The sequence below is a fragment of the Magnolia sinica genome, chromosome 7 (assembly GCF_029962835.1).
Source record: "Magnolia sinica isolate HGM2019 chromosome 7, MsV1, whole genome shotgun sequence".
Classification (NCBI taxonomy): Eukaryota; Viridiplantae; Streptophyta; class Magnoliopsida; order Magnoliales; family Magnoliaceae; genus Magnolia; species Magnolia sinica.
This window is the reverse complement of record NC_080579.1, coordinates 11,774,125-11,801,693: the sequence shown is the minus strand read 5'-3', so window position 1 is coordinate 11,801,693 and position 27,569 is coordinate 11,774,125. Positions and strand designations below refer to the sequence as shown.

At 41.5% G+C, this 27,569-nt stretch overlaps 1 protein-coding gene across 1 annotated transcript; it reads right to left on the bottom strand.

Moving 5' to 3' along the window:
• On the bottom strand, window positions 1-26,412 carry LOC131251060 (uncharacterized). The gene is made up of 3 exons (XM_058251540.1): window positions 24,947-26,412; window positions 208-3,650; window positions 1-99 (listed from the first exon to the last, which is right to left on the bottom strand). Exons 1-2 carry the CDS (start codon window positions 26,301-26,303, stop codon window positions 226-228), a joined length of 4,782 nt encoding a protein of 1,593 aa, XP_058107523.1. The 5' UTR covers window positions 26,304-26,412; the 3' UTR covers window positions 1-99; window positions 208-225.
• Window positions 26,413-27,569: the final 1,157 nt, after the last annotated feature.

Sequence of the window (27,569 nt, the reverse complement as noted above, 5' to 3'; positions counted from 1 at the left end):
GTGGACAAGCCGATCGGTGGAATTATGTGCAACGGGGGCTCCGAATGTCTATCAGGGGATCTATGCCCTCGCTCCTTTGGTGATGGAAATTCATCATGGCTGAAACATGCATTGGATGACCCAACAGGAAATATGAGGATTGAAGATAAGAATCCAAAATCAACAAAGGCCACAGATTGTCAAAGAACATGCGATGAACTGTCTCACCTTCACTCAAGTTCCACGTCACGATTCATTAGCCATGTCTGGAATATATGAATAACCATGTGAGAAAATTGAGTAATAAGATTCGAGGCCCAGACTGTTTCTAATTTTACAGACCATTTGATCACATTTCTCCAAAAGGAAAAGCATTTGAAGTGAAATGTCAGGTCCTATTTGGCTACTACAATCACAAGGCAGACCAGATAGAGTAACAAGTCTGTTCTTTGTCGCTATTGTTTCTGATAAAGAACTGTCCTGGTTTCCAGTCAAAAACTTCACACTGACTGGCTGTCTCTGATCCTTCTTCCCATGCACATCGGTTGTTTTAAGGCATGATTTGAGATTTAAAGCTGTCTGTCCTGCTGTCAATAAAGGTGAAGGATGAACACCATTTCCATTTCCCGACTTCGCATTTTGATGACCAAGCCAAAATCGAACATTGGCTCGACCAAATAAATTCTTCTTCCTTGCATATCGGCATGCAGCTTCTGCATCACGCTGGTGCAAGAAAACCACTTGCCCAGAGCCCGTGTAGAAGAATACCCGGGTGCTTGAAACATCCAGCGGCCCAAATGCAATGAACTTCTTCACCAACTCTTCTCTGGAAGGCAGACTGAAGTCCTTTGGGAATTTCATATGCAGGCACATGGGCCCTCCAGGGTCTCTCTCTGCCTTCAAAGTTTGGTGAGCACCCGAAGGGGAGTTCAAACCATCCTTCAACAAGGGACTTGCATATAATCGAGTTAATGGCGACTTGAATGAGTGATTGGAATTAACGTGTTGATTGTGTCTGCTCTTCCCATAGAGATCGTCCTTGGAATGCTCTGGAGGAGGACCCAGGGCACGAACTTCTGCACTAATTTTCTTGCTATCTTCACTAATTTGAGATAATAAGTGGGCATTCTTGGTTGCCTCAATCTCAATGCATACCTTATCACTGGAAGAAGCTTCATCGCCTTTGTTACTGAGATCCAACTTTCGAAGTGCAGAGGGTTCCTGCAAGTCACTTCTGCTGCAACTAACTCCCCTCCTGTCTCTTTCTACATCAAGTGTATGAACAGGAAAGTCAGCCTTGTCACTAGGTTTTTTGGTGCTATCATCTCCAACGTGAGAGGCTAATTTTGCTTCAATGATTACATCATCTGCAAGGCCCACCTTATCATCTGGATGAAGTTTGGCGACACCATTGCTGGAACGCAACAATGGTTTAAGACCAGACTTTTCCTGTTGTGCCTTGGTGGCTTCAGGAGCATGACCACCATTGGAAGTATATTTTAAAGAAGCGGGATTAGAGATATTTTGGTACACCAAAGTTTTATAATTCAAAAACTTGGCCTGCACAGACTTCAAGTCCTGTTCTCCAGAATAGAATGGATCTAATGCAAGGCAACGTAAGTGCCTCAACATTTCACGAACAGACAGTGATATGCTTTCATCAGCTGGGTAGGTGCAAGTCCCCAAACTTAACTGAGGCTCAATGGAAAAATCAACTGGAGTCGATTGTTCTATTTCTGATCTGGGTTTTAGAGAACAAGTTTCAGATTCACACGCAGAAGAAAAAGGCCAAGTTTTGAGCAACTTGAATGAGAGACCAGAAGCATCTGGTTCATCAACCCTCCTCTTTCCAAGGATACTGTCCCCAGATCTGTCCAAAGGGCAACTCAAGCTACAATCAACTTCATTTGTGTCACTTTCAAAGGCAACACCAACCTTGTCGCCACAATGAGTCATATTGATGTCATCACCAGCATCTGGAAATAACTGAGCTTCGTTATTGCCATCATTCGCAACACTGATCTCATCATCAGGACAGCTTTTGGCAGCACTGGTACTGAGATGTAAGGATGACCCATGTCCAGAGAGTTCCGGCAACTTGCTTGTTTTAAGTGCATGGCCACCATCAGATGTATGTCTTGAAGAAGCAAGATCACAGACATTCTGGGAAACCAAAGTCCTATACTTCAAAATCTTCCACCAAATAGACTTCACGTTCTCTTTTCTAGAATAAAACGGATCCAGCGCAAGGCAATACAGGTGTCTTAGCATGTCATGAAGAGACTGCATCGTGCCTTCGTGAGCAGGATCACTTTGAGCTGTTGATGGCAAAGACTTGGGTTCTGTTACCAGTGAACAAGCCCCATATTCGTGGACTGAGGGCGTAGGCTGAGTTTTCCGCAACTTGAAAGGGAGACCAGACACAACGGGTTCATCAAGCCTCCTCTTTCCGCTGGAACTGTCCTTGGAACTGTTCATATGACAGCTCGAGCTGCAGATGACTTTCTTGTCATCACTTTCATCTTCGATAACATTAGCTGCAGCACCAACTATATCACTAAGATGAATTTCAGTCCCGCCATCACTAACATGCAAAGACAACTGATCTTGGCTGGTCAAATCACTTGCAACACCAACCTTGCAAGCAGGTTGCACTTTGGTGGTTTCCATAGTGGGACACAAAAGGGGGTCAGCGCCACAAATTTCCTTCACCCTTAGATTATGACCATGATTAGGAATATACTTCAAGGAAGCAAGATTTGGGACGTTCTGGTAGACCAATCTCCGATACTTCAAAACATTTTGCGTCACGGACTTCAAGCCCCCTGCCCCTTTATAAAATGGATCCAATGCAAGGCAATGTATGTGTTTTAGCATTTCATGAAGGGATTGTACCTCGCTTTCGTCACTAGCATAGATCAGAGACTCTGTGGAAGGATAAGTAGGCAGCTGTTGTACAATTTCTGATCTGATTTTTGGCAAACACGTGTCAGGTTCATGGACTCCTACAGCAGTGTATGCATCATTCTGTTTTTCACGAGATGAATAAACTCGCTTTGTTAGAGAATTGTCGACTTTGTATTCTCTGCCAGCAATAGTCATATCATCCTGATGTATCTCCTTTTCGGATTCTAAAACAGTTGTTGAAGGGCTTTCAGAATCTGTATATGAGGATGAATAGAGCATAGAATCATTCCCACACAAATTTTCAATTTCCTTGCGGGCACAAGTAATATCACCGGCGAGTACAGAGACAGAATTTACATCAAATTCAGTCCCAAGGTCTGCATTGACATGAGCAGCTCTTGGACATCTGACACTCGAGTCGCTCATTTCCTCGGTGTCCAGTTGCTGTGATGCAAAAGCAGCAGCTGAGTTCTGCTCCATATGAACTTCTTTAATACTAGAATCCTCTTCCAAAGATAGACTTGAGTCATCAACATCATCTACTTGATCATCTTCCAGAGGTTTAAATTCTTCATTTGGAGAAAATAAACTAAAATTTTGACTGTTTGTCATGCAGATTTCCAAACCCCTTTTTTCTCGCCATGAAAATACCTCAGGCTCGTCTTCCTGTTCATCCACTTGAACATTGTCTTCTGCATCTTGAAACACATAATACGGCATCTCATTCTCAGAAGAGGCATGTGAAAGCGTCTCTAGATCGGTGCCTGGTGGAATAATTCAAAGCATTTGAATTCTATAAAGACAAAAGCTATAAACTGTTTTTGTTTCAGAAAAGCCAGGAATGAGCATAATAAAATTGCTACGGTAAGCCATCAAAAGAGATAGGTAAGGACCCATTTAGAAGCACCCCAGTTTCCAGCAAGACTGGATCCACCCAACCCATTAGGTTTAAGGACAGCTCTGAGCCATTCTTATCCCACTTGCAATTTAGAGTGGAGAAGGTAGGGAGAGGGAGAGAGAGAGAGAGAGAGAGAGAGAGGAACCCATCCTATGTTCAGGGGAGTTCGGCATCAGCCACAAGTAGATCATATACAGATCTAGTTGATATCGTAACCTACTTGAAGGAGCATATGACCAAAATATCAACTGCTAGAGTTCCCTTAAAGGGGCCATATTATTCAGCAAGATCAATGACTACTTGCTAACTAATGTTCGGATATTTGACATTGATGAGTTTTATCATGACTCTACTACTTGGCACCTCACTGCATACATAGTCACAATCAATGTATATTAGGAACTTTAGATGCAACCATCAATAGTTTGCATCCAGTTCATGAAACCATAGAGGTTAACTGACAACAACATCTAGAGTTTGTCTAATCTCCATTGATTCCTGTTTGCATCTTTGCATGCTGGTACAAGGAACATTAGGTCTACATAACATAGTAGCCTTGCGTGGGCATATTGTACGTGTAGCACATACTTGTGACAACTCCCTTCCTCCTGATCTCCATTGGATCCTGTTTGAGTGCTAGCACTAGGAACATTAGATCAACAAGACATAATAAACAACATGGTAGCCATGCATGGGTATATCGTACACGTGTGTAGGCACATACTTGTGACAAATCACCATTGAACTCATATCCTGGAAAACCAAAGTGTACCCTAAATCCACTGGCCATATGGATGTAAAAGAGACAATCTATGTTACAGATCATGATGGCCAAATGTCCTTGGTGGACATATTATGGTGCGTTAATTAATTAAGGATGTAACCTTAAACAGATATGAGTATGGGTTAAGCAGAGGATGGGTTCTTCAAGATGTTCTTAGAATCTTGAGATTGGACACATGGTCATTGACCAGGGAGAGTTGTGGTTCATGGATCTAAGTACCTTGATCCATCACGAGTACTTAGTACACACATGTTGACATCATGTTATGAGATGCACATTCATCCTGTGTGAAGGGACTGACTTGGGTCGAGATGGGGAGTCTCCATCATCAAATACTAACTTGGTGTTGGTGTCTTTTTTCCTTGCCCCACATAGAAGTATATGTGTGCCATGGATAGCAGGATTTGACATTTAGCCATTTACATTGATAAGATCGAGATCAAGTAAGTTAAATATTTGGAACCCATTAGCTTAGACAATGTGACCAAGGACTTGATGGTGCATGAAAGATTATCAATTTTTAGACCTGGGAGCGTGTAAGGGTCACAATTCTAACTGGTCGACTTCAGCTCTTCTTACGAAGTCAGCTTAGGAGCCATTGAAAGTAGACATAGTTGAGTTCTTCCATCATGAGTTGTTGATTCTTCCATGGGTAGATCTAATTAGATCGGGAGTCATCAAGTGGTTTTATCGTTAAACCCATCAGTTGAAAGGTTTTTAACTGGTTTTCACAGGTTTTCAACCTTTGATGTTTTATTTTAACTATTAAAAAAGCTTTCTTAATGGCACTTGATAATGATCTGATGGTTCACTATTTGATCAACATGGGAATATAGATATGTGGTAGATGACCATCATGGTAGAAAGATTAACTCATGAAAATATGCATGAATAGGTATTTTAACAGACTTCCTTCATAGTAGAGTACACCAATGTTCGTAGGGATCATGTTAATGATGAAAACCTTATTCATGTTGTTGTTAACATTGACAAGATGCTCCTTCATAATCTGAAGGAATAGGAAACTTCACAAACTAAAGACGAAGCTTATCCACAACAGACTGATAACCAGGACATGATGGCATCTCAAATCATGGCCTAGTTATCAGTCTGTTATGGATAATCTCCGCCTTCAGTTTGTCGAGTTTTCTACTGCTCATAAAGTTGGGACTACGGGACCTACTATGGGTGGGCGGTAAGATTGTTACGACCTCGTAATGTGTAACAGTTGCCACCGTCACCTTTAAGTAACGGCCTTTACAGGCCCGTAATGGCTGTTACAACCAACGTATTCCATATCGGTAACGGTGGCCATAACAGTCACCACCATTACTGATAAGGGTATCGGCCGTAACGGTTGATACAAGTGCATAACAACCGCTATGACCCCCATAACAGTTGGAAAAAAATTTGCCCGAAAAATATCAGAAAATAGAGAATAATGTAAATATTCCATATATATATATATATATTCATTTTTTGTTTTGAACATGTTTATGGTAGCATAACGGTCCACTCTTTGGTGAAAGTATTGTATCGGGCTATCTGGTGAATTTATGAATATGGTTATATAGCTCTAATGTTTACACATCACGACCAAGCATTAGAAGAAGAAATCAAAAAAAAAAAAAAAAAGAGAGAGAGGCATAAATACCACTTTTTTCAGTTTTTTTTTAATTACCCTCAGAGCTTCTATTCGCTCAAATCAATTCAATCTATAGATTTAATCCTAAAAACTATGGTAAGAGTAGTCAAAATCTGCTATAGAATTATCTAGAGGAGTTTTTTTAATGAGAAAAGTGCAAAAATGGATTTAAATAGGAAAAAAAGTGGTTGTTTTTCAACCGTTACAGGGTTAACAATCATTATGCCCCATAATGGTTGTTATGGCCCTCGTAACGGCCGATACGGTCCCAAAAAACTGTCCCATTTCACCCTCGTATCGCATTACGGTCAAGGTCGTTATCTATACATATCGACCTTTATGGTCGTATCGTAACAAATACGGAACACCTTCGTTACGACGCACCATGCCAATTAACCTCTCACAAGTCCAGTGTCATTGTTGCAACAAGAGGTGTCATTAAAATTAGCACTGCCTAAAGAAGAAGCCACAATAGTGTCAACAGTCACCGCAACCTGCCACAGTTGACACTCCTACAATAGTCATTGGCACTTCCAGTGCACTCCTCTCTGAGATAGATGATCAATTTCAATATATATCAATTCCACTTCAACATCAGTAGCTCATTTAGTCTCTTGTTGATTCCCCCTTTGCCAGTGGCCACCTCAAATACTTTAGTGTCCTCATGAGCCATTGATACTATAGCCTCCTTTCATCAAGGTACTCAAAAGTAGTTATGTAATGGTTGTTACAACCGTTACGTAACTGTGATAGTGGGAACCATTACACATTATGAGGCCATAACGATCATTACAAGACCAATACAAGGTTTTTTTTTGTATAAAATAATAATAATAATAATAAATAAATAAATGGTCATAACGGCCTTTAAGGGGGCACCAACAGCTGTTACGGCTCTATGTCAAGTAGTTTAGTCTCCTCATGGGTGATTGATACTAGAGTGGGAGCAAGGGCTGATTTGGGAGACCACCTGATGCCCCAAATTGAGCCCCAATTTCATGCAATCTATTGGCACTCATCCCACTAATGTAATTAGCCCCAGATCAGTGGACGTTTATTGGACGAGGAAGAATGAAAAATATCCAATGGTCCCAACTTATGCAATTGACCCTAACTTCTACTTATTTCATCATCCTATTACCATATCGTATGATATTTAGTGGGCAGGGAAGAATTAAAGATATCTAATGGTTCTATCTCAGTAGACAAGTGTCTATAAATCAATGATTAACATCATTCATACAATCTGATTTTAGGACTTTGATTGCAACATCATGCACACGCACCCTCTATGCACGTATTCGAGGAGGAGGCGGGCCACACTTTTGATTTAGATCGACGACGACATCTTTGGAGGACCCTATAATTAAGGGGCTGTGTTATGGAGCATTGGAGTGCACCCGATCATCACATAGATCCTACCATCGGATCTCATGATCGTGGCCCACTACTTTAGATGATTTAGGATTTTGAGTTTTGATTATTTTTATTATTAGAAACATCATGAACGGCTTTGATTGCTTAGATTAGTTATTTTGTTTGTTTTAGTTTTGGTATTAGTGCGCGCACATGGCGCAAAGGTAGTTTTGTCTTTTTGGATTTAGGGTTTTCTTATAAATAAAGCAATCTCATGTATGGACTCTCATGATATTATGAATATAAAAAAATGTTGCGTTTCTTCCTCTCTCTCACATTGAGTTGAAGGATCAGATTGGATGCGAAGCCCTCCCATCCTCGAAAGGTTAACTACCATGGTGCGAAGACACACCCGCCCCAAATCATCACCATCTTCCCCCGCATCTTATCCATCATCCTCAACACCCCACGCACCATCAAATTCACTAATTTTCGCATCAAAATCCTCCCCTACAGCGGTGCACAAAAAGATTTTCATATTCTAGCACATCTACGGGGCTAAAACTTTGGCGGAGTACTACGCACAAACCATGCGCTAGATCGAAGTGATTTTTTGTATGGAAACAACCCACCCCTAGCCGATCCTAGCCTATGAGTCCTTTCCCGATTTTTTGGGGGCCCCACACACGTACGGACGTCTAGTCACACGTGTATCCAGGCCAACCTGCTGTCTAGCGTGCGTGGCCCATCCCAGGTCCTCTTTTCCCCTCTATTTCTTTCCTTTTTCTTGCTTAAAACCTCCCCATTAATCCTCTATCTAAACCCCCTTAGATCTACCCCTAATATTCACTCTTAAACATGATCAACATGTGGTACAATGGAATCGTTAAATCTGAAAATTACTAAATTAGTCCCCGTACCCTCGAATACCTTGACCGACCCCTAACCGTCATCTAGAAAACCTCATAATCCGAAATCCATAACCCAAAGGGGTCCCAAATCTCAATTTTCCCCAATTTTCAAACCCTAGATTTTCCCCCAAATTGAAACTTAGTGAATCTCGAGTCGAGAACAATCCTAAGCAAGAATGGGTGATTCTTACGCTCTTTTGGGCTTGTTTGGCTTATAATTTTATTTGATCCAGCCCTAATGGTTGTGTAGGCTTGGACCCCCATAGATTCCCCTTCTTGAATGTCTGACAGTATGTAGGATGTGGAATTTTGTGACTGTTTAATATTGGCATGATCACAAACTTGATCTCTTGCACTCCACGGTCAATTTCATGTCCTGCATCAAATTTTAGTATCAAAGCCAAGTTTGTCATAAGGGAATACATTGCATGATTAGGGGTTAGTTCATATTCTTTTACTATGCACCACACCCATTCATTTAGGGCTGTTTAGAGATCCATAATTCATGATATAGGCTGCTGAAATTTCTACTATTAGAAAGTTAGCAATTCACATTGCTGAATTTTCTCTTGTCCATTTATTTTGACAACCATATTGCTGGATTTTTGTAGAGTTGTGTAATTTCGTTCATATAGCGTCCTATAGGTTCATCTAATGTCATTAGGGTGCATATAGTTGAGTCTATGCACATATAGTGGCATCTTAGGACCCCTTGAGTTGTGTAGTGCATGCCCACACGTACTAGACGCAGCTTTGGTTTGCACCCCATCATGAACACCGAGTAGCTTACCGAGTCTCTCAGGAAAATTACCCAAAAGTTGGACACCATGGATGCAAGCATCAAGATATCTTCGCAGCAGGTTAATACTCGCTTGGATCAATTAGATGCACATGTCCATCAAGTTGAGACCTCCACCCAGGCAAACCCTGCCATTTGAGAAGACGTCCAATCTCAGGCAGGTGGTCAAGATGATAGACAAGGGAATGTGAGTGGCCAAGGAAATGGCCATTGGCGCGCACCCGTGCACCCACCCTGTGAGGGGCATCGTGATCATTATAATCCAAATGCACAACTCCTCAAGGGAGTAGGGCAGAAGCCCCTATGTTTAATTGTCACTTGGACCCTAAAGCTTTTTAGATTGGTTGGCAGATATGGACCACTATTTTGAGTGGTACGACATATCGGATACTCGCAGAATCCAATTTGCTAAGATGAAAGCCAAGCAAAGAGGTTTTGGGCCACTGTGGAGAGAAAGAAAGAAAGGTTAAGAGAGCCCCCAATAGTCCATTAGGGGAAAATGAAAGAAATTCTAAAGGAGAAGTACCTCCCTTTCTCTTATCACTTGAGGCTGGTTGAAGATTAACAGTCTCTTCAACAGGGTTCCACGAGTGTGGCTGAATACATTAAGAAGTTCGAAGAGTACTTGACCCAGTGTGAGGTTAAAGAGGATCCCATGCTCACTCTTACTCGATTTAAGACGGATCTCACGTTAGGAGAGAGTTGCTTGCCAAAAACATAGACACCCTTGAACAGATGTATCAAGTGGTGTTGGAGGTCGACCAATTGATGCAGGACAATTAACCACTTGCTCTAAAAGCTCGAACTGTTAGAGTATGGCGAATTAATCCATTTATCTCATAGCTCAGGCCCCACATCTCATGGGTTTAGGACCTCGGCCGAACCCCCTTTGTGGGCCCCAAATCACATAAGTCGTCCACCCCGAGTGTGTCCCTGCATCTTACGGGCTACCCCACTTAAGCCCGGTGTGAAATGCGCATTAATCACCCCTGGTGAGGAGTCTCCAACACAAGACCTCACCCGTGGGCCCCAAATCACACGAGTCACCCACCTCAAGTGTGCCCTTGCATCCCACAGGCGACCCCACTCGAGCCCAGTGTGAAAATGCCCCTGCATTAGCAATACCTCAAGGTACCTATGGGAAGGCGGTTTGAGTCCCGTGATTCTAGCGCTGAGGCCAACCCTTCTGGGGCTAAGCTTGGCACTGGATATCAATACAAGCCTTCTAATAGTTCTCAGTCTAGACCCAAGGATGATAAGGGTAAAGGAGTTGTTGAGTCTAGCTCGCGTAGAGGCAATGCGACTGGGTGTTAGATGTCAGGGTTTGGTCACTTTGCCCACCAGTGTGGCACGAAAGAGGGCACCTAGGTGTTCTTTATTGATGGGCAAATAGAAGTAGTGCCCCCAGAAAGTAACGGTGAGGAGAAAGAATACGAGCCAGTGAAGAGCCCTAGTGATGAGGAAGAGAGAGATCAAGATACTGCGACACTTGTAGTTGTTCGTTGCGCCTTTGCACAAGCAAAGGATATTGACGATTGGCGCCACAACACGATCTTCTATACCTACGCAAAATGTGGTGATTAGAGTTGCAAAATGATCGTGGATAGTGGTAATTGTGTCAATGTGGCCTCAACTGGCACTGTGAGCCGTTTGAGCTTAAAGGTTAAAGCTCATCCTCAACCCTATAGAGCGTCTTGGGTTGATGAGACTTCCATTCCAATCTTGCACCATTCTCTTGTTCCTATTCAGTTTAGATCATATAAAGACACTCTGGTGTGATGTTGTTCCCATAGATGTTGGTCACATCATTTTGAGTAGGCCCTGGCTCTATGATAAGGATGTCACCATATTTGGTCATTCGAATATGTGTACATTCTGGTTTGAGGGCAAGAAAGTCGAGCTAAATGCTCTCCCACCCAAGAACACGACTGGAAAGGAGTCCACCACAAAGAGTGGTGTAAGTGGCTCGAAGAAATTAAAGGAATTGAAGTCCAAGTCTAAGCATGTCCATATTCTAAATGCCAAAGACTCTAAGAGACTGAGTCAGACTCGATGGTGTACGCCCTTGTGGCTAGAGAGAGTACACCAGAGGCTAGTGTAGAGTTACCCACTGAAGTCATTCCGGTAGTAGATGAGTTTCGTGATGTCTTTCCTGATAATCTACCAGATGAGCTTCCCCCTATGAGGGATATACAACACACCATTGATTTAGTCCGTAGGGCGACTCTACCAAACCTCCCTCATTACAGAATGAACCTAAAGGAGCATGCAGAGTTGAAGAGGCAATTTGATGAGCTCCTAAAAAAGAGTTTCATTCAAGAGAGCATGAGCCTGTGTGTCGTGCCCGCCCTTCTTACACCTAAGGAGGATGGCACATAAAGGATGTGTGTTGATAGTAGGGCCATTAATAAAATCACAATCAAGTATCGGTTTCCCATACCACGTCTTGATGATATGTTGGATATGATGGCCAACGTTACTATCTTCTCGAAAATTGACCTCAAAAGTCGTTATCACCAAATCCGTATACGCCCTGGCAATGAGTGGAAGACGGCCTTCAAGACGAATGATAGGCTATACAGGTAGCTAGTCATGCCTTTTGGGCTGACTAATGCCCCGAGTAACTTCATGCGTGTGATGACCCAGGTGTTAAGGCCCTAAGTTCCTGGTTGTCTACTTTGATGATATCCTGATTTATAGCATAACCAAGGAACAACACCTTAACCATTCGAGACAAGTTTGTGGGATCCTTAGAGTCGAAAAATTGTACGACAACCTAAAGAAGTGTGCGTTTATGTCTAATTGTGTTATCTTCTTAGGTTTTGTTGTGTCATCTGAGGGTGTATCAGCGGATCCCGAGAAGGTCAAGGACATTATCAATTGGCCTGAACCACGCAGTATTCACGAGGTGCGCAGCTTTCACAGCTTGGCCACCTTCTATAAGCAGTTCATTCACGGCTTTAGTTCCGTTATGGCTCCCGTCACAGATTGCATAAAAAAGGAGAGTTTCAATGGACGAAGGCAGCCTTGAAGGCCTTCGAGGAGACAAAGGCCAAGATGACCAAGGCTCCAATCACATGACTTCCGGATTTTTCGAAAGTTTTTGAGGTTGCATGCGACGCGTCAAGAGTTGACATAGGAGTACTTAGTCAGGAAGGGCACCATGTCACCTTTTTCAGTGAGAAACTGAATGAGACAAAGCAAAAATACTCCACCTATGACAAAATTCTATGCGGTAGTGCAGTCGTTACGCCACTAGCATCATTATCTATTGTCGTAAAAATTCGTCTTGTTCTCGGATCATGAGGCCATGAGATATCTGAACTCTCAAAAGAAATTAAACCATAGGCACGCCGAGTCCAGTTCCTTCAAGAGTACACTTTTATGCTTAAGCACAAGGCCGGTGTAAAGAATAAGCCTGCCGACACGTTGAGTCGTCGAGTCGCGTTGCTCAATTCCACGAGTGTCGAAGTCACGGAGCTCGAGCATGTCAGAGAGGATTATTCTGAGTGCCCGAATTTTGGAGTCGTGTACGCATCATTGTTAGAAAGCCCATCAGGAGCTAGCAATGAGTATTTGATATTGGACGGATATTTGTTTAGGAGCGACCGTTTGTGCATACCTCGCACCTCCCTCCATGATTTTCTTGTCTGAAGTTACATTTAGGAGGGGTCGCAGGTCGTTTTGGTCGAGACAAGACCATTGCCCTAGTGGAGGATAGATTCTATTGGTCAAGCCTCAAGCGAGACGTAGTCAAAATTATAGGGCAGTGTCGAACTTGTCAACTGGCAAAGCAAAAAAAAAGTAGAATACGGGGCTATACACACCTTTGTCAGTTCCATTCGCCCCTTGGCAGAACATCAGTACGGACTTCATGCTTGGGCTCCCCAAAAGACTATTCGAAAACACGATTATTTGTTGTTGTGGACCGTTTTTCTAAAATGGCCTACTTCATCCCTCAAAAACCTTTGACACATCCCATGTTGCCAAATTGTTCTTTAATGAGGTTGTCAAGCTTCATGTGTTACCCAAAACCATAGTGTCTGACCATGACATGCGGTTCATGAGTTATTTTTGGAAGACACTATGGCATATGATGAGTACTAGGCTCCAATTTTCTTCTGCCTACCACCCTCAAACTGATGGTCAAACTGAGGTGGTCAATAGGAGCCTAGGAAATAAGCTCAGGTGTTTAGTGAGGGAGCACACAAGGACGTGGGACACTGCACTACCTATCGCCGAATTTGCATATAATAGTTCTGTCAATAGATCCACAGGCTTAAGTCCTTTTGAAGTCGTTACTAGTTATAAACCTATAAAGCCTATTGATCTTGTCCCTATGTCCGTCCCATAGGCCATCAGAGTCTGCAGAGTCCTTTGCACTTCATATTCATTCATTGCATCAAGAAATCAAGCGAATGATCAATGCTAGTAAGGAACAATACAAATTTTCTACAGACCAACATAAATAATTCAAGAAATTCAATATAGGGGACTCTGTGATGGTCCGCATCAGGCCAAACCGGTATCCTCAAGGAACCTTTTGAAAATTACACTCACATAGCGTTGGACCATTCAAAATTATAAAACGAAACGGTCTCAATGCGTATATGTTGGATCTTCCACCTTTCATGGGAATTAGTTTCACATTCAATGTGGAGGATCTAGTTGCATTTCAGGGGACCACCGACACATTGTCCAGCCTTTCACCTAACCATCCTAGTTCCCCAGACATTTCCCTTAACTCATAGCCTCTTCCCGACCCATCTTCCTAGCCTGTACATCCTATACCTACCCTTCCCACATCCAGTGAGGAGATGGAGGATATTCTAGACCATCAAATTGTATCGATGCTGGACGGGGGTTTTCAAAATTTTCTTGTCAAGTGGAAGTCACGCCCAGCTTCAAACAGTACATGGCTCACTAAAGAGGAGTTTCAGAAACTTAATCCAGACATCTTGGAGCGGTTCAGAAGCTTTGTTTCGCCAGTGGCGAAACCTTCGCAACCGGGGAGAATTGATGGGGACATCTTGCACATGCCCCCTCTACACATATTCAAGAAGGCGGGCCCCACTTTCGATTTGGATCGACGGCGACATCTTTGGATGACCCCATAATTATGGGGCTGCATTATGGAGCATTGGAGTGCACCCGATCATCACATAGATCCCACCATCGGATCTCATGATCATGGCCCACTACTTTAGATGATTTAGGATTTTGAGTTTTGATTATTTTTATTATTAGAAACATCATGAACGGCTTTGATTGCTTAAATTAGTTGTTTTATTTTAGTTTTAGTATTAGTGCGCACACATGGCGCAATGGTAGTTGTCTTTTTTGGTTTTAAAGTTTTCTTATAAATAAAGCAATCCCATGTATGGACTATCATGATATTATGAATATTATTATATAAAAAAATCATGCGTTTCTTCCTCTCTCACACATTGAGTTGAAGGATCAAATTGGGTGCGAAGCTCTCCTTTCCTCAAAGGGTTAACTACCGTGGTGCGAAGCCACACCCGCTCCACATCATCACCATCTTCTTCCGCAGCTCATCCATCATCCTCAACACCCCATCCATCATCAAATTCACCAATTTTCGTATCAAAATCTTCTCCTACAGTGGTGTACAAGAAGGTTTTCAGATTCTGGTGCATCTAAGGGGCTGAAACTTCGGCGGAATAGTACGCACAAACCATGTGCTGGATCTAAGTGATTTTTGGTATGGAAACAACCCACCCCTGGCCGATCCTGGCGTAGGAGTCCTTTCCTGATTTTTTGGGCCCCACACACGTACGGACGTCCAATCACACACGTGCATCCAGGCCAACCCACTGTCCAGCATGCGTGGCCCATCTCAGGTCCTCTTTTCCCTTTGTTTCTTTCCTTTTTTTGGCTTAAAACGTCCCCATAGGATCCCCTATTAATCCTCTATCTAAACTCCCTTAAATCCACCCCTAATATTCACTCCTAAACATAATCAACATGTGGTACAACAGAATTGTTAAATCTGGAAATTGTTAAATCAGTCCATGTACCCTCGAATACCTTGACCGACCCTTAACCGTCATCTAGAAAACCTCATAATCCGAAATCCATAACCCGAAGGGGTCCCAAATCTCAATTTTTCCCAATTTTCAAACCCTAGATTTTCCCCCAAATTAAAACTTAGTGAATCTCTTGAGTCGAGAACAATCCTATGCAAGAATGGGTGATTCCCACGCTCCTTCGAGCTTGTTTGGCTTATAATTTTATTTGATCCAGCCCTAATGGTTGTGTAGGCTTGGACCCCCATAGATTCCCCTTCTTGAATGTCTGATAGTATGTAAGATGTGGAATTTTGTGACTGTTTAATATTAGCATAATTACAAACTTGATTTCTTGCACTCCCTGGTTAATTTCATGTCCTGCATCAGACTTTGACTTAGCAACAGCAGGCCCCACATTTTAATAGCTTTAGTTTAATTTAATATGTGCCAAGTGGACATATTTCATGTGTATAAGCTTCATACGTGTTTCCCTGACTGTGTAGCCCACCTTGATGTATGTGCTGTATATCCATGCCATCCATCAATTTTTCCAGCTCATTTTAGGGCATAATCCAAAAATTGAAGCAGATCCAAATCTCAAGTGGACCACACAATAGGGATTGAATGCACCATTAAAAACTTCTTGGGGACACCAGTTTTGGATCAAGCTGATATTTGTGTTTTCCCTTCATCCAAGTCGGCATGACCTTATCAACAGGTTGGATGGAAAATAAACATCAAGGAACATAAACATTAAGGTGGGCCCTAAGAAGTTTTCAATGGTGGGCATTCGATGACCACTTTTTCCTATGGTGTGGTCCACTTGAGATTTGGATCTGCTTCATTTTAGGGACCATGCCCTAAGATGAGTTGGAAAAACTTATGGACGACATGGATATACAACACATACATCAAGGTGGGCCCAACGGTCAGGGAAACAGTGCAAGTGCAGTTAGTGTCATACACCACCAGAGTATTTAACAAAAAGCTTTTAATATTTGGTCTTAAAAGGGCCATGTATGCCACTCTTGTTCAAGGACTAGAGAGAGAGGGCAGCCCAACCGTAGCAGTTGCCGCATTAGAGGGGGGAAAAGGAAAGAAGAAGAAAAAGAGCAACACCAGCAGGAGAAAAAAGGGGTGTGTGTGTGTGTGTCAACTGTTACCGTTATGTATTCGTCGTCACGTAACCGATATGATATACCTTGGTCCTAACACACCACAGCAAAATATGTTCCTAAAAGGAAGCATCGACACCGCATTAAGACCTCCCGATCTCTTCTTTTCTATGCCTCTTTAGTTTTGAAAGTAGCCATTCTCACATGTCTATCTCATTAACCATACTCCCTCTTCAGTTCTTTCTAGTCTCCCTATGAGCGACTCTACAAAGTTGCTCATGATTACTTTGATATGTGTCTCTAGCTGTACTTGCCTTGTTCTTATTCCTCCTAAGGAGCAAACCAAATTTTCTACCTCGTTTGCCATCTCTTTTTACTTGGATATGATATTGCCCAGAAGATCTATTAGTGTTATGACTTTAAGTTCAAAGACTTGGGAAGCCAAGTTTATGTAGGACTTTGCCACTCTCTCTCTCTCTCTCCCTCTCTCTCTCTCTCTCTCCCTCTCTCTCTCTCTCTCCCCTACACGGCTGCGGTAATTTCAAAATAAAGCCTACAAGTCTTTAATGCTCCGAGCACCAGGTGTGTCACCCCATGTTAGGCAAGCAAAGGGGTTAGCGGCTCAAGTGGACCCCACCGTGATGTTTGCTTACCATCAAGTGTGTCACCCAATGTTCGGCCCAAGGCCCAAAAATCAGCTCCTCCATGATTCAAGTGGACCACATATTGGAAACAGTGTACAGGGTTGTGCTCACCCTCCAAACTATTTTCCTTAAGTGTGGCCCACCTAAATCACAAATGGACCTGATTTGGGCCCCATGCCTAAATTTTGTTGTAGCATAAAATGGTAGGAATGCATTCCGTATAATCATCACAATGAACCTGTAAAAATCAAGGGTTGAAATCTCTCTACCAACTTTTTCCTTTGGTGTGGCCCACCTGAATCACAAGTCAGCCTAATTTTTCGGCCCTAGACCTAACATGGGATTACACATATAATGCTCGAAGTGGATCTCACATACATTTCAAGGTGGGCCATAAAAAATCAAGGGTGTCAGTCCAACAAGATTTTTTTAAATATATTAGTCGAAATCAAGGTAGCCTACCCTTTATTTTTAACAAGGCCCACCGTGATGCGATATATGAAATCCACTCTGACCATTAGATGTGTAATCTTACGTTAGGCCCAGGGCCAAAAACTCAGTATGACCTGTGATGCATGTGGGCCACACTAAAAGGAAACAATTTGGAGAGAGACGTCCACCCTTGATTTTTATAAGGCTCGCCATGATGATTATATGAAATCCACTCCAACCATTAAATGCCACACCGAAATTTATGCATGGGTCCCAAAAATCAGGCCCATCCCTAATTTAGGAGGGCCACACCAAGGGAAATAGTTTGGAGGGTGAGCGTGTCCCTTTACATTGTTTCCAATCATGTGGTCCACCTAAATCATAGATGGAACTGATTTTTTAGCCTTGGGCCTAGCATGGGGTGATGCACCCAATGGTTGGAGTGGATTTCACCTAAGCATCACAGTGGGGCCCATCTTAGCTTCCAACTCCTTTGATTGCCAATTGAAAACCTTTTTCAAAAAGGTACCGGAATCCCTGATCCTTGTTTAAAAGGGGGAGTTGTATGATAGTCGGGCAATGCACAACACTTGATATGCATGCACTCATAAATTGTATGTGTCATACATTAACTCAAATTAAACCAATTTAATTGTCGAACCCACCATCGCTAAGTCACAGTCCCAAAGTTAGATTGTTTGAATGATCTTGACCTTTGATTCACAAACACCTGTTTGTTGAAACAGGACCATTGGATCTTTCTCATTCTTAGTTGTCCAAGAAATGTCCACCAATCTCATCTTCAAATGAGGAAATAAACCTAATTTTTGGGTTATGAACATAATATGGACATTTTAATTTCAATTACGTGTACATTACATGTGCAATTTTTAAAAATAATTAAGTAGTTGTGTTTCATTCATGTCTTCTATGATTAGTGATTTTGAATATAGTTCATACACATCTTCTATGGTTTATAAATTATATTATTAGATTTCAAAACTAGTTGCATCACTCTGTCAAACAGCACATAGTTTAGGACCCTACAAAGGAAACTTATAATGAGCACTTATTTTTTGTGAATCTTTTGATTTCTAAGTGCGTAATGATGTCTTTTTTAACATCCCCTGAAGTTTCATTGAGAAATTCAACCAATTTTCTAGTGTTTCACAAAAACAACGAAACATTATGTGATATATCCAATATTTCCCATGCGATAACCGATATGTTCATGTATACCAAGGGTGCAATACATCCATTGATACTAATATTGAAAACATTGGCCCTTACTAGACTCATATGACTTATTTTGACTCCTCCTGGTCAACCAAGTTACGCAAACTTGGGAAGAAACCAAGCCAGAAGTCTAGTACAGCCCTGGTTCTCCTGAATCAGCAACTAGGTCAATGATCAAGCCAACTTGACTCAGCCGGGTCCAAGATCTACTTGCCTGGTTTGCAAACTATGCTCCTCATCTTATCATTCTTCCATTTCCTTTCTTTTACTCATTCCCACTTTCCATCCCCTACTCTCCCCTAATTGCCCAGCCCTCTTCCAGTCGCTCATCATACAATGTGCCTCTTTTTTGGTAGTTTGTTCCCACTTCCTCTATCCATCCTTAATGATGCAGGAACAATGCGGACATCATTTAACCTCTGCCCCCTCTCCGGCCCTTCTCCCCTTCATCCTCCTACCACTCATGTTTATGTCTGTCAAATGCTGCCCTCTCCATCCGATCCTCACCTCTCATCCAACCCCCTCGGTGGTTGATGTTAGCATGCCCATTCAGCCTCATCTTAGATGCAATCCCCATTGTGAGCGATGTGCTCCTGCCAGATATATCTATGTTGCTTTTGACCGATAACCTGTGCAGTTCCACCCTTTCTTGCAGTCATCCACTCACAATATAAACCTCAAAGTTACTGAGAGGCTGCCATGCTTCCCCATTGGCAGCAACCCATTATAGAGGAGCCTGTTACCCTGGACCATACCCATACATGGAACTTAAGTTTGGTCCGCTGTCCTCAGATCCTTCAATACCTCTTGGTGCTTTCCTTGCTCTGCTGAGGATCTTTTCAAAGCCTGGCTTGGTTCTAATTTAGGAATCCAAAGAAATAAGATATGGAAAATTTGTCTCATGGCGGTTTGGTGGTCGGTCTGGGAAGTAAGAAATGGGAGATGCTTCAATGATATCAATATTTCGGCAGAAGTAACCGTTCAGTAAGTGCAGCAGCACATTGCAGAATGGGCCTATAATTTTGCTTATATTAAGGATTGTATTTTTCTGTCTACCGGAGGCATCTCTTCTCGCTAACTCAGCGGGATTAGCCTCCTTCTTTGTACCCTGTTTTGTCTTAATATAAATCTCGTTACCTTTTTTAAAAATTTAAAATATATATATATGGAACTTAAGTCCCTTCCTGTGGGAAAGAAACTTATCAGTTGTAAGTGGTCTAGAAGGTTAGGATTCACTCTGATGGGTCATTGAACCAAAGGGTTGTCTTGTTGCACGCAGTTTTGCTCAAAGGTGTTCCATTAATTATTAGAATATTTCTCGATATTTGTATCCAATCCGCCAATACAGCCATATCAGCCTGATACGATATGTGATATGAGACCGAAGTGGCCTAGCCGTGAAAAAATGGGCCATGAGCCGTATCAACACCGATACGGATCTAATATGAATCGATACCGGCTGACACACCCATAAAAGCAGATTTTCTTTTTCCAAAATTTTGCTTATGCTTCATCTTCTTTTTTCATTTAAACAATTGACGAAGCTTAGGAAGTCATTTTAGGCCAGATCTAGACCTATTTTAGGATCAAACAAATTATTTGAGTGGGATTTGACAAATCAAAGGAAGGTGAACCATTATGGGAAAAATAAAAAAGAAGGGTAAACCTTCACTTTCTTTTTTATGTTTTCATCTTCTTCTTGTTGTATTTCATTGTAATCAGACCTAACTCACCAAATCATGCTTAATTTGTGTTCAATCAAGGCCTAATTCACCAAATCATGCTTGAAACTGTTTTGTCATTTGTCAAAAAAAAAAAAAAAGGGTCAAACTGACAAACAACATTCCTATCAAGGAATAGTTTGACACACCATTATATGCATGTCCAAAATACAAAAAATAAAGGATGGATTCTTAAATATCTCATTATCTCTTCTTTTTTTCCTGATATTTTCATTAACTCTTTGGCTTTAAGAAAAAATCGACCGCTATGGTCCAATACGGCCCGATACCAATACACGACGCCCTTATCATATCATTTTTTGCTAGGCCGATGCACCCCCCGATACTCAAGGTATTCCGTATCGGTATCGGTGGGCATAACGGTGCCCGCCGTTACCTATACGAATATGCCCCATATCGGCCGATATGGGGTGTGTAACGATGCTTTTTTTTTTTGTTGAAAATTTATGAAAAAATATCCATTAAATCCGAAATATTCTAAATATTCCATATGCATTCATTTATAATTTGGAACATGTTTATGGTGGTGTAACAGTCCACTCTTTGGTGAGAATGTTATATCAGGTTGTCCGATGGATTTATGAACCTGACAACTTGAAATTAATTGCAACCCTTTTATATTTAGTTTTCTAACTATATAATATCTATATAAATTTACCATAATGAATGTAATACCAAAACATCTTATATTTTCAAGTTTTCCTTTTATTTATAGTACTAGTGCATTACATACTTTGTGACTCACATGCATTTTATTTCAATATATAGAGTTTAGGGACTTTTGTATACTGTTATGTAATTCATATACCTAACAATTTAATATCATTTTTCCCCATAAATCTTTAAAAAAATTAAAATTAAATTAAGGTAAATATTGTTGTCAATTCAGGGCTGGTTTGGGGACCATTTGATGCCCCAAATTAGCCTCAAATTAATGCAATCTATTGGCACTTATCCCACTAATGGATTGGTGGACATTTATTGGACAGTGAAAAATGAAAAATATCAAATGGTCCTATTTCAAAAAACAAGTGTCTGCAAACTAATGATGAAAATTGTAAGAGTTATTTAATTTTGGGATTGTGACTTAGCAACAATGGCCCCAAAATTTAATTGGTTAATTTTGAGTTAATACATACGTCATGTATAAATTTTTAGGGCCATGTACTGGGGTCCACTCAATTATGTATTATATATCCATGTCATCCGTTTTGGCAACTCATTTAAGGGCATTGGAAAAAATAACGTAAATCCAAATCTCAGGTGGACCACTACTTGGGCCAAGTGGGCCACCTCGATGTATTTGTATATCAATGCCATCAATCGGTTTTGCCAACTCATTTTAAGGCATGGTCCAAAAATTCAGGTAGATCTAAATCTTCGGTGGACCACTAGTGAGTATCCCTTTAAAATTGGGGCCCACCTCAATGCATTTGTTGTATATCCATGTGGTCCATCCTTTTGCCAACTCATTTTAGGGCATGGTCCAAAAAATGAGGCTGATCCAAATCTTAGGTGAACCACAAAATAAGGGTTTAATTCCCCACCATTAAAATTTTCTTAAGATATATATATATATATATATATATATATATATCAAGCTACTATTTGTGACCTTATCAACGGGTTCAATGGAAAATAAACATTATAGTGGACGACATGGATGTACTACACATAAATCAAGGTGGGCCCACGTAACAAAACAGTTCAAGTGCACTATGCAGCGTGCACCGCGGAGCATTTTTAAAAATAAATTTGAAGTTTACAGCCACGCAGTCCATTCCTTTTTCCAAGACCCAAATGAAAAGAAGAGATAGAGGGAAACCGAAAAGAAACGAGGGAAAGAAGAGGGGGACAGAGAGAGAGAGAGAGAAGAAGAAGAAGAAGGGCCGCAGCCGCAGCCGCAGCCCAAGAAGAAGAAGAAGGGCCGCTGCAGCCACAGCCACAACAACAGCCCGAGAAGAAGAAGAAGAATGAGAAGAATGAGAAGAAGAAGAAGAAAAGAAAGGGGAAAAAAAAAGAAAAAGGACAAAAAAAAAAAAAATGTATGTACGTTTTTCTTTTCCTTTTTTTTTTTCATTTTTTCTTATTTTCTTTAGGCCCGTAACAGTTGTTACAGTACCGTAATGGCCGTTATGGGCTATAACAGCCGTTACAGGCAAAAAAAAAGAGGGGGTGGCCATTACGACCCCGTAACGCGTAACGGTCACGGCCGTTACAGTTACGTATCGGCCGTTACGGGCGTATCGTAACGGATACGGAACACCTTGCCCGATACCGATATTCAAAACCATGATTATGAGGAACCTTTGCCCCTGACACTACCATGACCACTATTCGGACTTTTAACTGCAAGTGTTGTTTGGCCATTCTATCAGATGGATGTCACCAATGCCTTTTTGCATGGGATTCTCTATGAGAATGGCTATTGACACCTCTCAGCCTACCATATCTATCGGGTAATGTTTGTCGCCTGCATTGTGCCCTGCATGATCTTAAACAGGTTCCTCATGGAATATCCCCTCCAGATGTATATAGAAAGGCAAGAGGTTGCTGGTGAGCTAGCCAACTCATAAAAACAACATTCTACCAATTGTATCTTCTCTAAAGAATGTAGATGGGGGTTGTATATCCCATGATCACTGAAGATTATCAAAGTCTCTGCAAGGATATCAAAGTTCTTTGGGTTCAGGTTTGTAGAGAAACAATATTTGTGGAACCTAGGGGTACTGTGCAAATCAAACCTCAAATCGCTAAAAACACAAGAGAAAGGGCATATCCATAAATTAAATTGAATCATTTCAACAAACAAGAGAAATACTTCCAGAACTTGAAATTGTATCTTCAAGAATGGGTAAAACAGCCATCCAAGGAAAAATGATCCCTAACATGGTTTCCTCCCATTCATACAGGTTTCAGTTTGCAATACAACAAGTCACCACACACTGTCATAGGACCAAAACCAACCGCGATAGACCAAGTATGAACATGGCCGAGCTGTACCTGTTTCGATCTCCAAGCAGGCCATGATCTCAAATCGATATTTCATTTCATGGTCTCTAAACAACCAAACTGATTTCTGTAACTAATTTAGAAAGAATAACAATCCTAAATCTGTCCTAAAATCTTCCACTTGTACTCCTACTCAAACAGAAAGAAAAGACAAACTTTTAGTACAAATTGGGTGTCTCCAAAAGGCTGCCAAAAATATGCCCAAAAGTCAAACAAAGTCAACTAAGAACCACTAAATTGAAAAGGCAGAGTGAGGACCCATGAGTCGCATTGATGATGCCATCTTGACATAAGGATGACAACATCATACACCATTAAAACTGACCAAGCCTAATCCCCTAATCCCATCAAACTCTGCACCCTATTGATGATTGTATCACAACTCATTCAATTCTTCCCAATCAGCCAGTCTTGGTCCACTGAAAAGATAAAACCAATAGGTATCCCAACACTACCAACTTTGAGGTAATAAGCAAACTGCCCTAAATAATACACAGGACCTACATAAGTTATGATTATTTTTTTTGAAAAGGACATGAATTATGATTATCAAGATTAAAAACAGGGAGAAGGTCAATTGGGGTGAGCTCGGCATTTAGGATCTTCCTCTGACTGGTGTTCAGAAGGTCAATCATGATGGTCAATGGTGGGGAAATGTGGCCATCGGGTTTTGATTTGCAAATCATTGCATGATGAAAATTGTTCTGTTGGCTATTGCAATGTGCAGATAGCAGGCTCCATCATCATGAATGTGAAGGTACCAAGCCATTCTGATGTTGCTGATTATTCAGTGTTGTGCATTGCGATTCTGCTAATGTGATTGTGAGTCATGTGATAGTTTAGTCATATCCCTTCTTCACATTATCACATTGGCCATATTCCATTTATGAAAATCTTGAGCCATGCTAGATTTTGCTATGTTCAAGAATATAGAAGCAAAGGTTGTAGCAAGCAGTTGAGATAAGCATACATGGAGGCCTAATCTATTTGTCAAAACTTGTTAACCTTAGCTTTTATTCTTTCTTGGGTCTTTATGATTAGTGAACTTTATAAAGATTAGGAAACAAGAAAAAGGAATCTTCCCAATAGAGAATGCTAATTCAAGTCTTCTATGTTATGAAAAGCTTACATACAATTCACAATCCATCCATTTAGGTTGTAATTAATGAGTAATAACAGCCACATATTCACTGATTAGAACCGTTTCATCACACAGGAGATTGAGACAATTGTACTTTGTGAGATGAAACAGTTCTAATCAGTGAATATGTGGCTACGTCATCACAATTTCTCCTACACAAATAAAATGAGGAACAGTAGGACAAATGATAAATATATACTTTGCAAGCTCCACCACCACAATTTCTCCTACATAAACAGCAAAAAAGAAGAAAAGAAAAAGGAAAAAAACATGCAGAAAATGATGAAAGGGTTGCTTGTATTTCTCAAAATACCTTGTGAATCATCCATGACTGCACTGCTTCCTGAGATCCTCATTGTTTCATAATACATCCAATCTGGCCTGATTGAAACATACCGCCGAAAGGCATTAAGTTGTCCAGCTGCCCTAGCTTTGCTGACAGCTTCTGCACTTTTAACCTGCGCACAAACAGCCATCTTAAGAACAAAACCCAACATCTTCACTGGCTGAAATCCCTTCTTTGCTTCAACAAATTCACTTGAATGATCTCCAACATCGATTAATCTCTCGCTTTCCATATCCTCCATCCGACTCTCGCAAGGACAAGTCAACTCCAAATCTGCTCTCCGGCCCAACTCCTCCAAAGCACAACCAATCACATCCAACAACTTCCCTCCAGCCATCCTCGACAATGCTAAATAATTCTCCTCAAAACCACGGACTTCTGATTCAAGAAACAGACCACTTTTCTCACCCCCAAAAAACGACACTAGCGCCCGACAACCAACCTTTCTGAGAATCCTGCCAGGCCACCATGTGTGTGGGAATGCCTTTGCCCAAACCATATCTCCGATTCCAAACCTCCGGAACCCAAAATCCCCACTCCCAACCTCTTTCGAAACCCTAAAATCATTCTCTTCTTCAAAACTACAAGAGTCCTTGTCAGCATTGAAACCAGTTCCATTTTCTCTAACATCCTCTTCAAAACTCTGACAATTCTTCTCCTTGTCGGAAATCCTTGGATCTCCCTTCTTGCCTGGTACCCTGGAATCATTCTTCTTCTTCAAATCCCCAAAACCCTTTCCCTTTATTCTAAAAAGTGAAGAGATCATGAGATTATCACATTCATTGCCGCTTTCATCACCACTGCCATCTATCCTCCCATTCGATTCAAATATTCCAAAATCCTCCTCATTACTCGTCTCTTCTTCCAATTTTCCAGCTCTAGGAGCATCCGAAGACCGTAAATGACCAACATCTCCATGGTCACATCTCGAAGCGAGATTCGAAGCCCCAGAGGTTCCCTCCCCGCCCTTCTTCTCTGAAACCCCAACCCTGACATCGGATTTCCTTCCTGGAACCCTCAAATCCTTCGCGTCTACACTTGATCTCTCTCGCAGAGAGATTCTGCGAAACGCAGAGAGCGGAAGATCGTCAGTGTCATCACCAGTCGGCGCAGGAACCGTGAAATCCTCCGAAACTACACTCGATTTCTCGCGCTTAGAGATTCTGCGTAATGCAGAGATCGGAAGGTCCTCGTCGTCCTCGTCGCCTTCGCCCGAGACCGAATTCGACGCAGAAACCCTAGAATTTTTCCTACCGTTCTTCTTCTTCTCCTCCTCTGAAACCCTAACCCTCGAATCGCTTTCTGGAGCGATTTTGAGTTCCATGGAAGGAATCTGATGAAAATTGAAATTGGGAGAAAGTTCTGATAGTTTTTGGGGGAGAGAGAAGGGAGAAAGGTAAAAAGAAATGGAGATGGTTCGCGGGACCACTTGAAGTGGTGGTTTGCAGCTAAAGGGTCTCAGATTACGTAGTGTTGCACCGAGGTGGAGCGGATTGGGTGAGACCCGGACTCACCCCTGGCTGATGTGTTGACGTCACCAAGTTCTGTGGGTCCCATAGTGAGGTATGTGTTATATCCAAACCGTCCGTCCACTTGGCAAGCTCGTTTTAATGCTTGAGTAGAAAATTAAAAAAGATCCAAGAATCAACTAGACCACACTACAAAAGGCATTTGAGGGTTGAACGCCTACCATTGAAACCCATTTAGGGGTCACAGAAATTTTGTATCAATGTGATATTTGTTTTTCCTCTTCATCCAGGTCTGTTTGTAGTTGTATGGACAATAAACGTTATGGTAGGCCCTACGACTGTTTTAACGGTACAATCATTGCCCCACTGCTATTTGTTGTGTGGTCCATTTTATCCTTTGAAATAATTCATTTTTTGGATAAAGATCTAAAATGACCTCACCAAATGAATGAACGGTGTGGATATGACAAATACATCATTGAGGGGTCACGTAACTTTGATCTCCTTTGAACGTTCGTACAACTCCAAAGAGCGTCAGCGCTCGTCTTCGCACTACACGTACCACACCAGCTATGTTGGCGGTGTGTGGTACACCAGCGAATCCGCTTCTAGTGCGGCCCTAACCGTGGGCCCACCTTGATATATGTATTCTTTATCCACAACGTTCATCCGTTTTTTCAGGTCATTTTAGGCATTAACAAAAAAATGAAGCAGATGCAATTATTAGGTGGACCATATCATAGGAAACTGTGGTGATTGAACGCCCTACTGCTAAAAACTTCTTAAGCGGCACTTTTACGTGTCCATTGTGTTTATTTTCCATCCAATCCATTGATAAGGTCACATGAGCCTAGATTAAGAAAAAAAAAACGAATATCAGCTTGATCCAAAACTTTTGTGGCTCATTTATGATCAATCACCACTATTTCTCATGATATAGTCCATTTGATAATTGATAATTGGATCTGTTTCCTTTTTTGGATAATAACTTAAAATGATCTAAGAAAACTAATGAACGGTGTGGATAGAGAATAAATACATCAAGGTGGGCCCACAGTAAGGGTTGTACCATCTTGGGTAAGTCCACGGTCTCACCTAATTAGTTGGGGCACCCACGTCCC

Bases quoted from the DNA above. Each gene is read 5' to 3' on its own strand.
- LOC131251060 (XM_058251540.1), bottom strand. From the start codon at position 26,303: ATGGAACTCAAAATCGCTCCAGAAAGCGATTCGAGGGTTAGGGTTTCA. The intron at 3,651-24,946 runs GTATTTTGAGAA...TTATTCCACCAG, and splicing joins AGTCATGGATGATTCACAAG to GCACCGATCTAGAGACGCTT.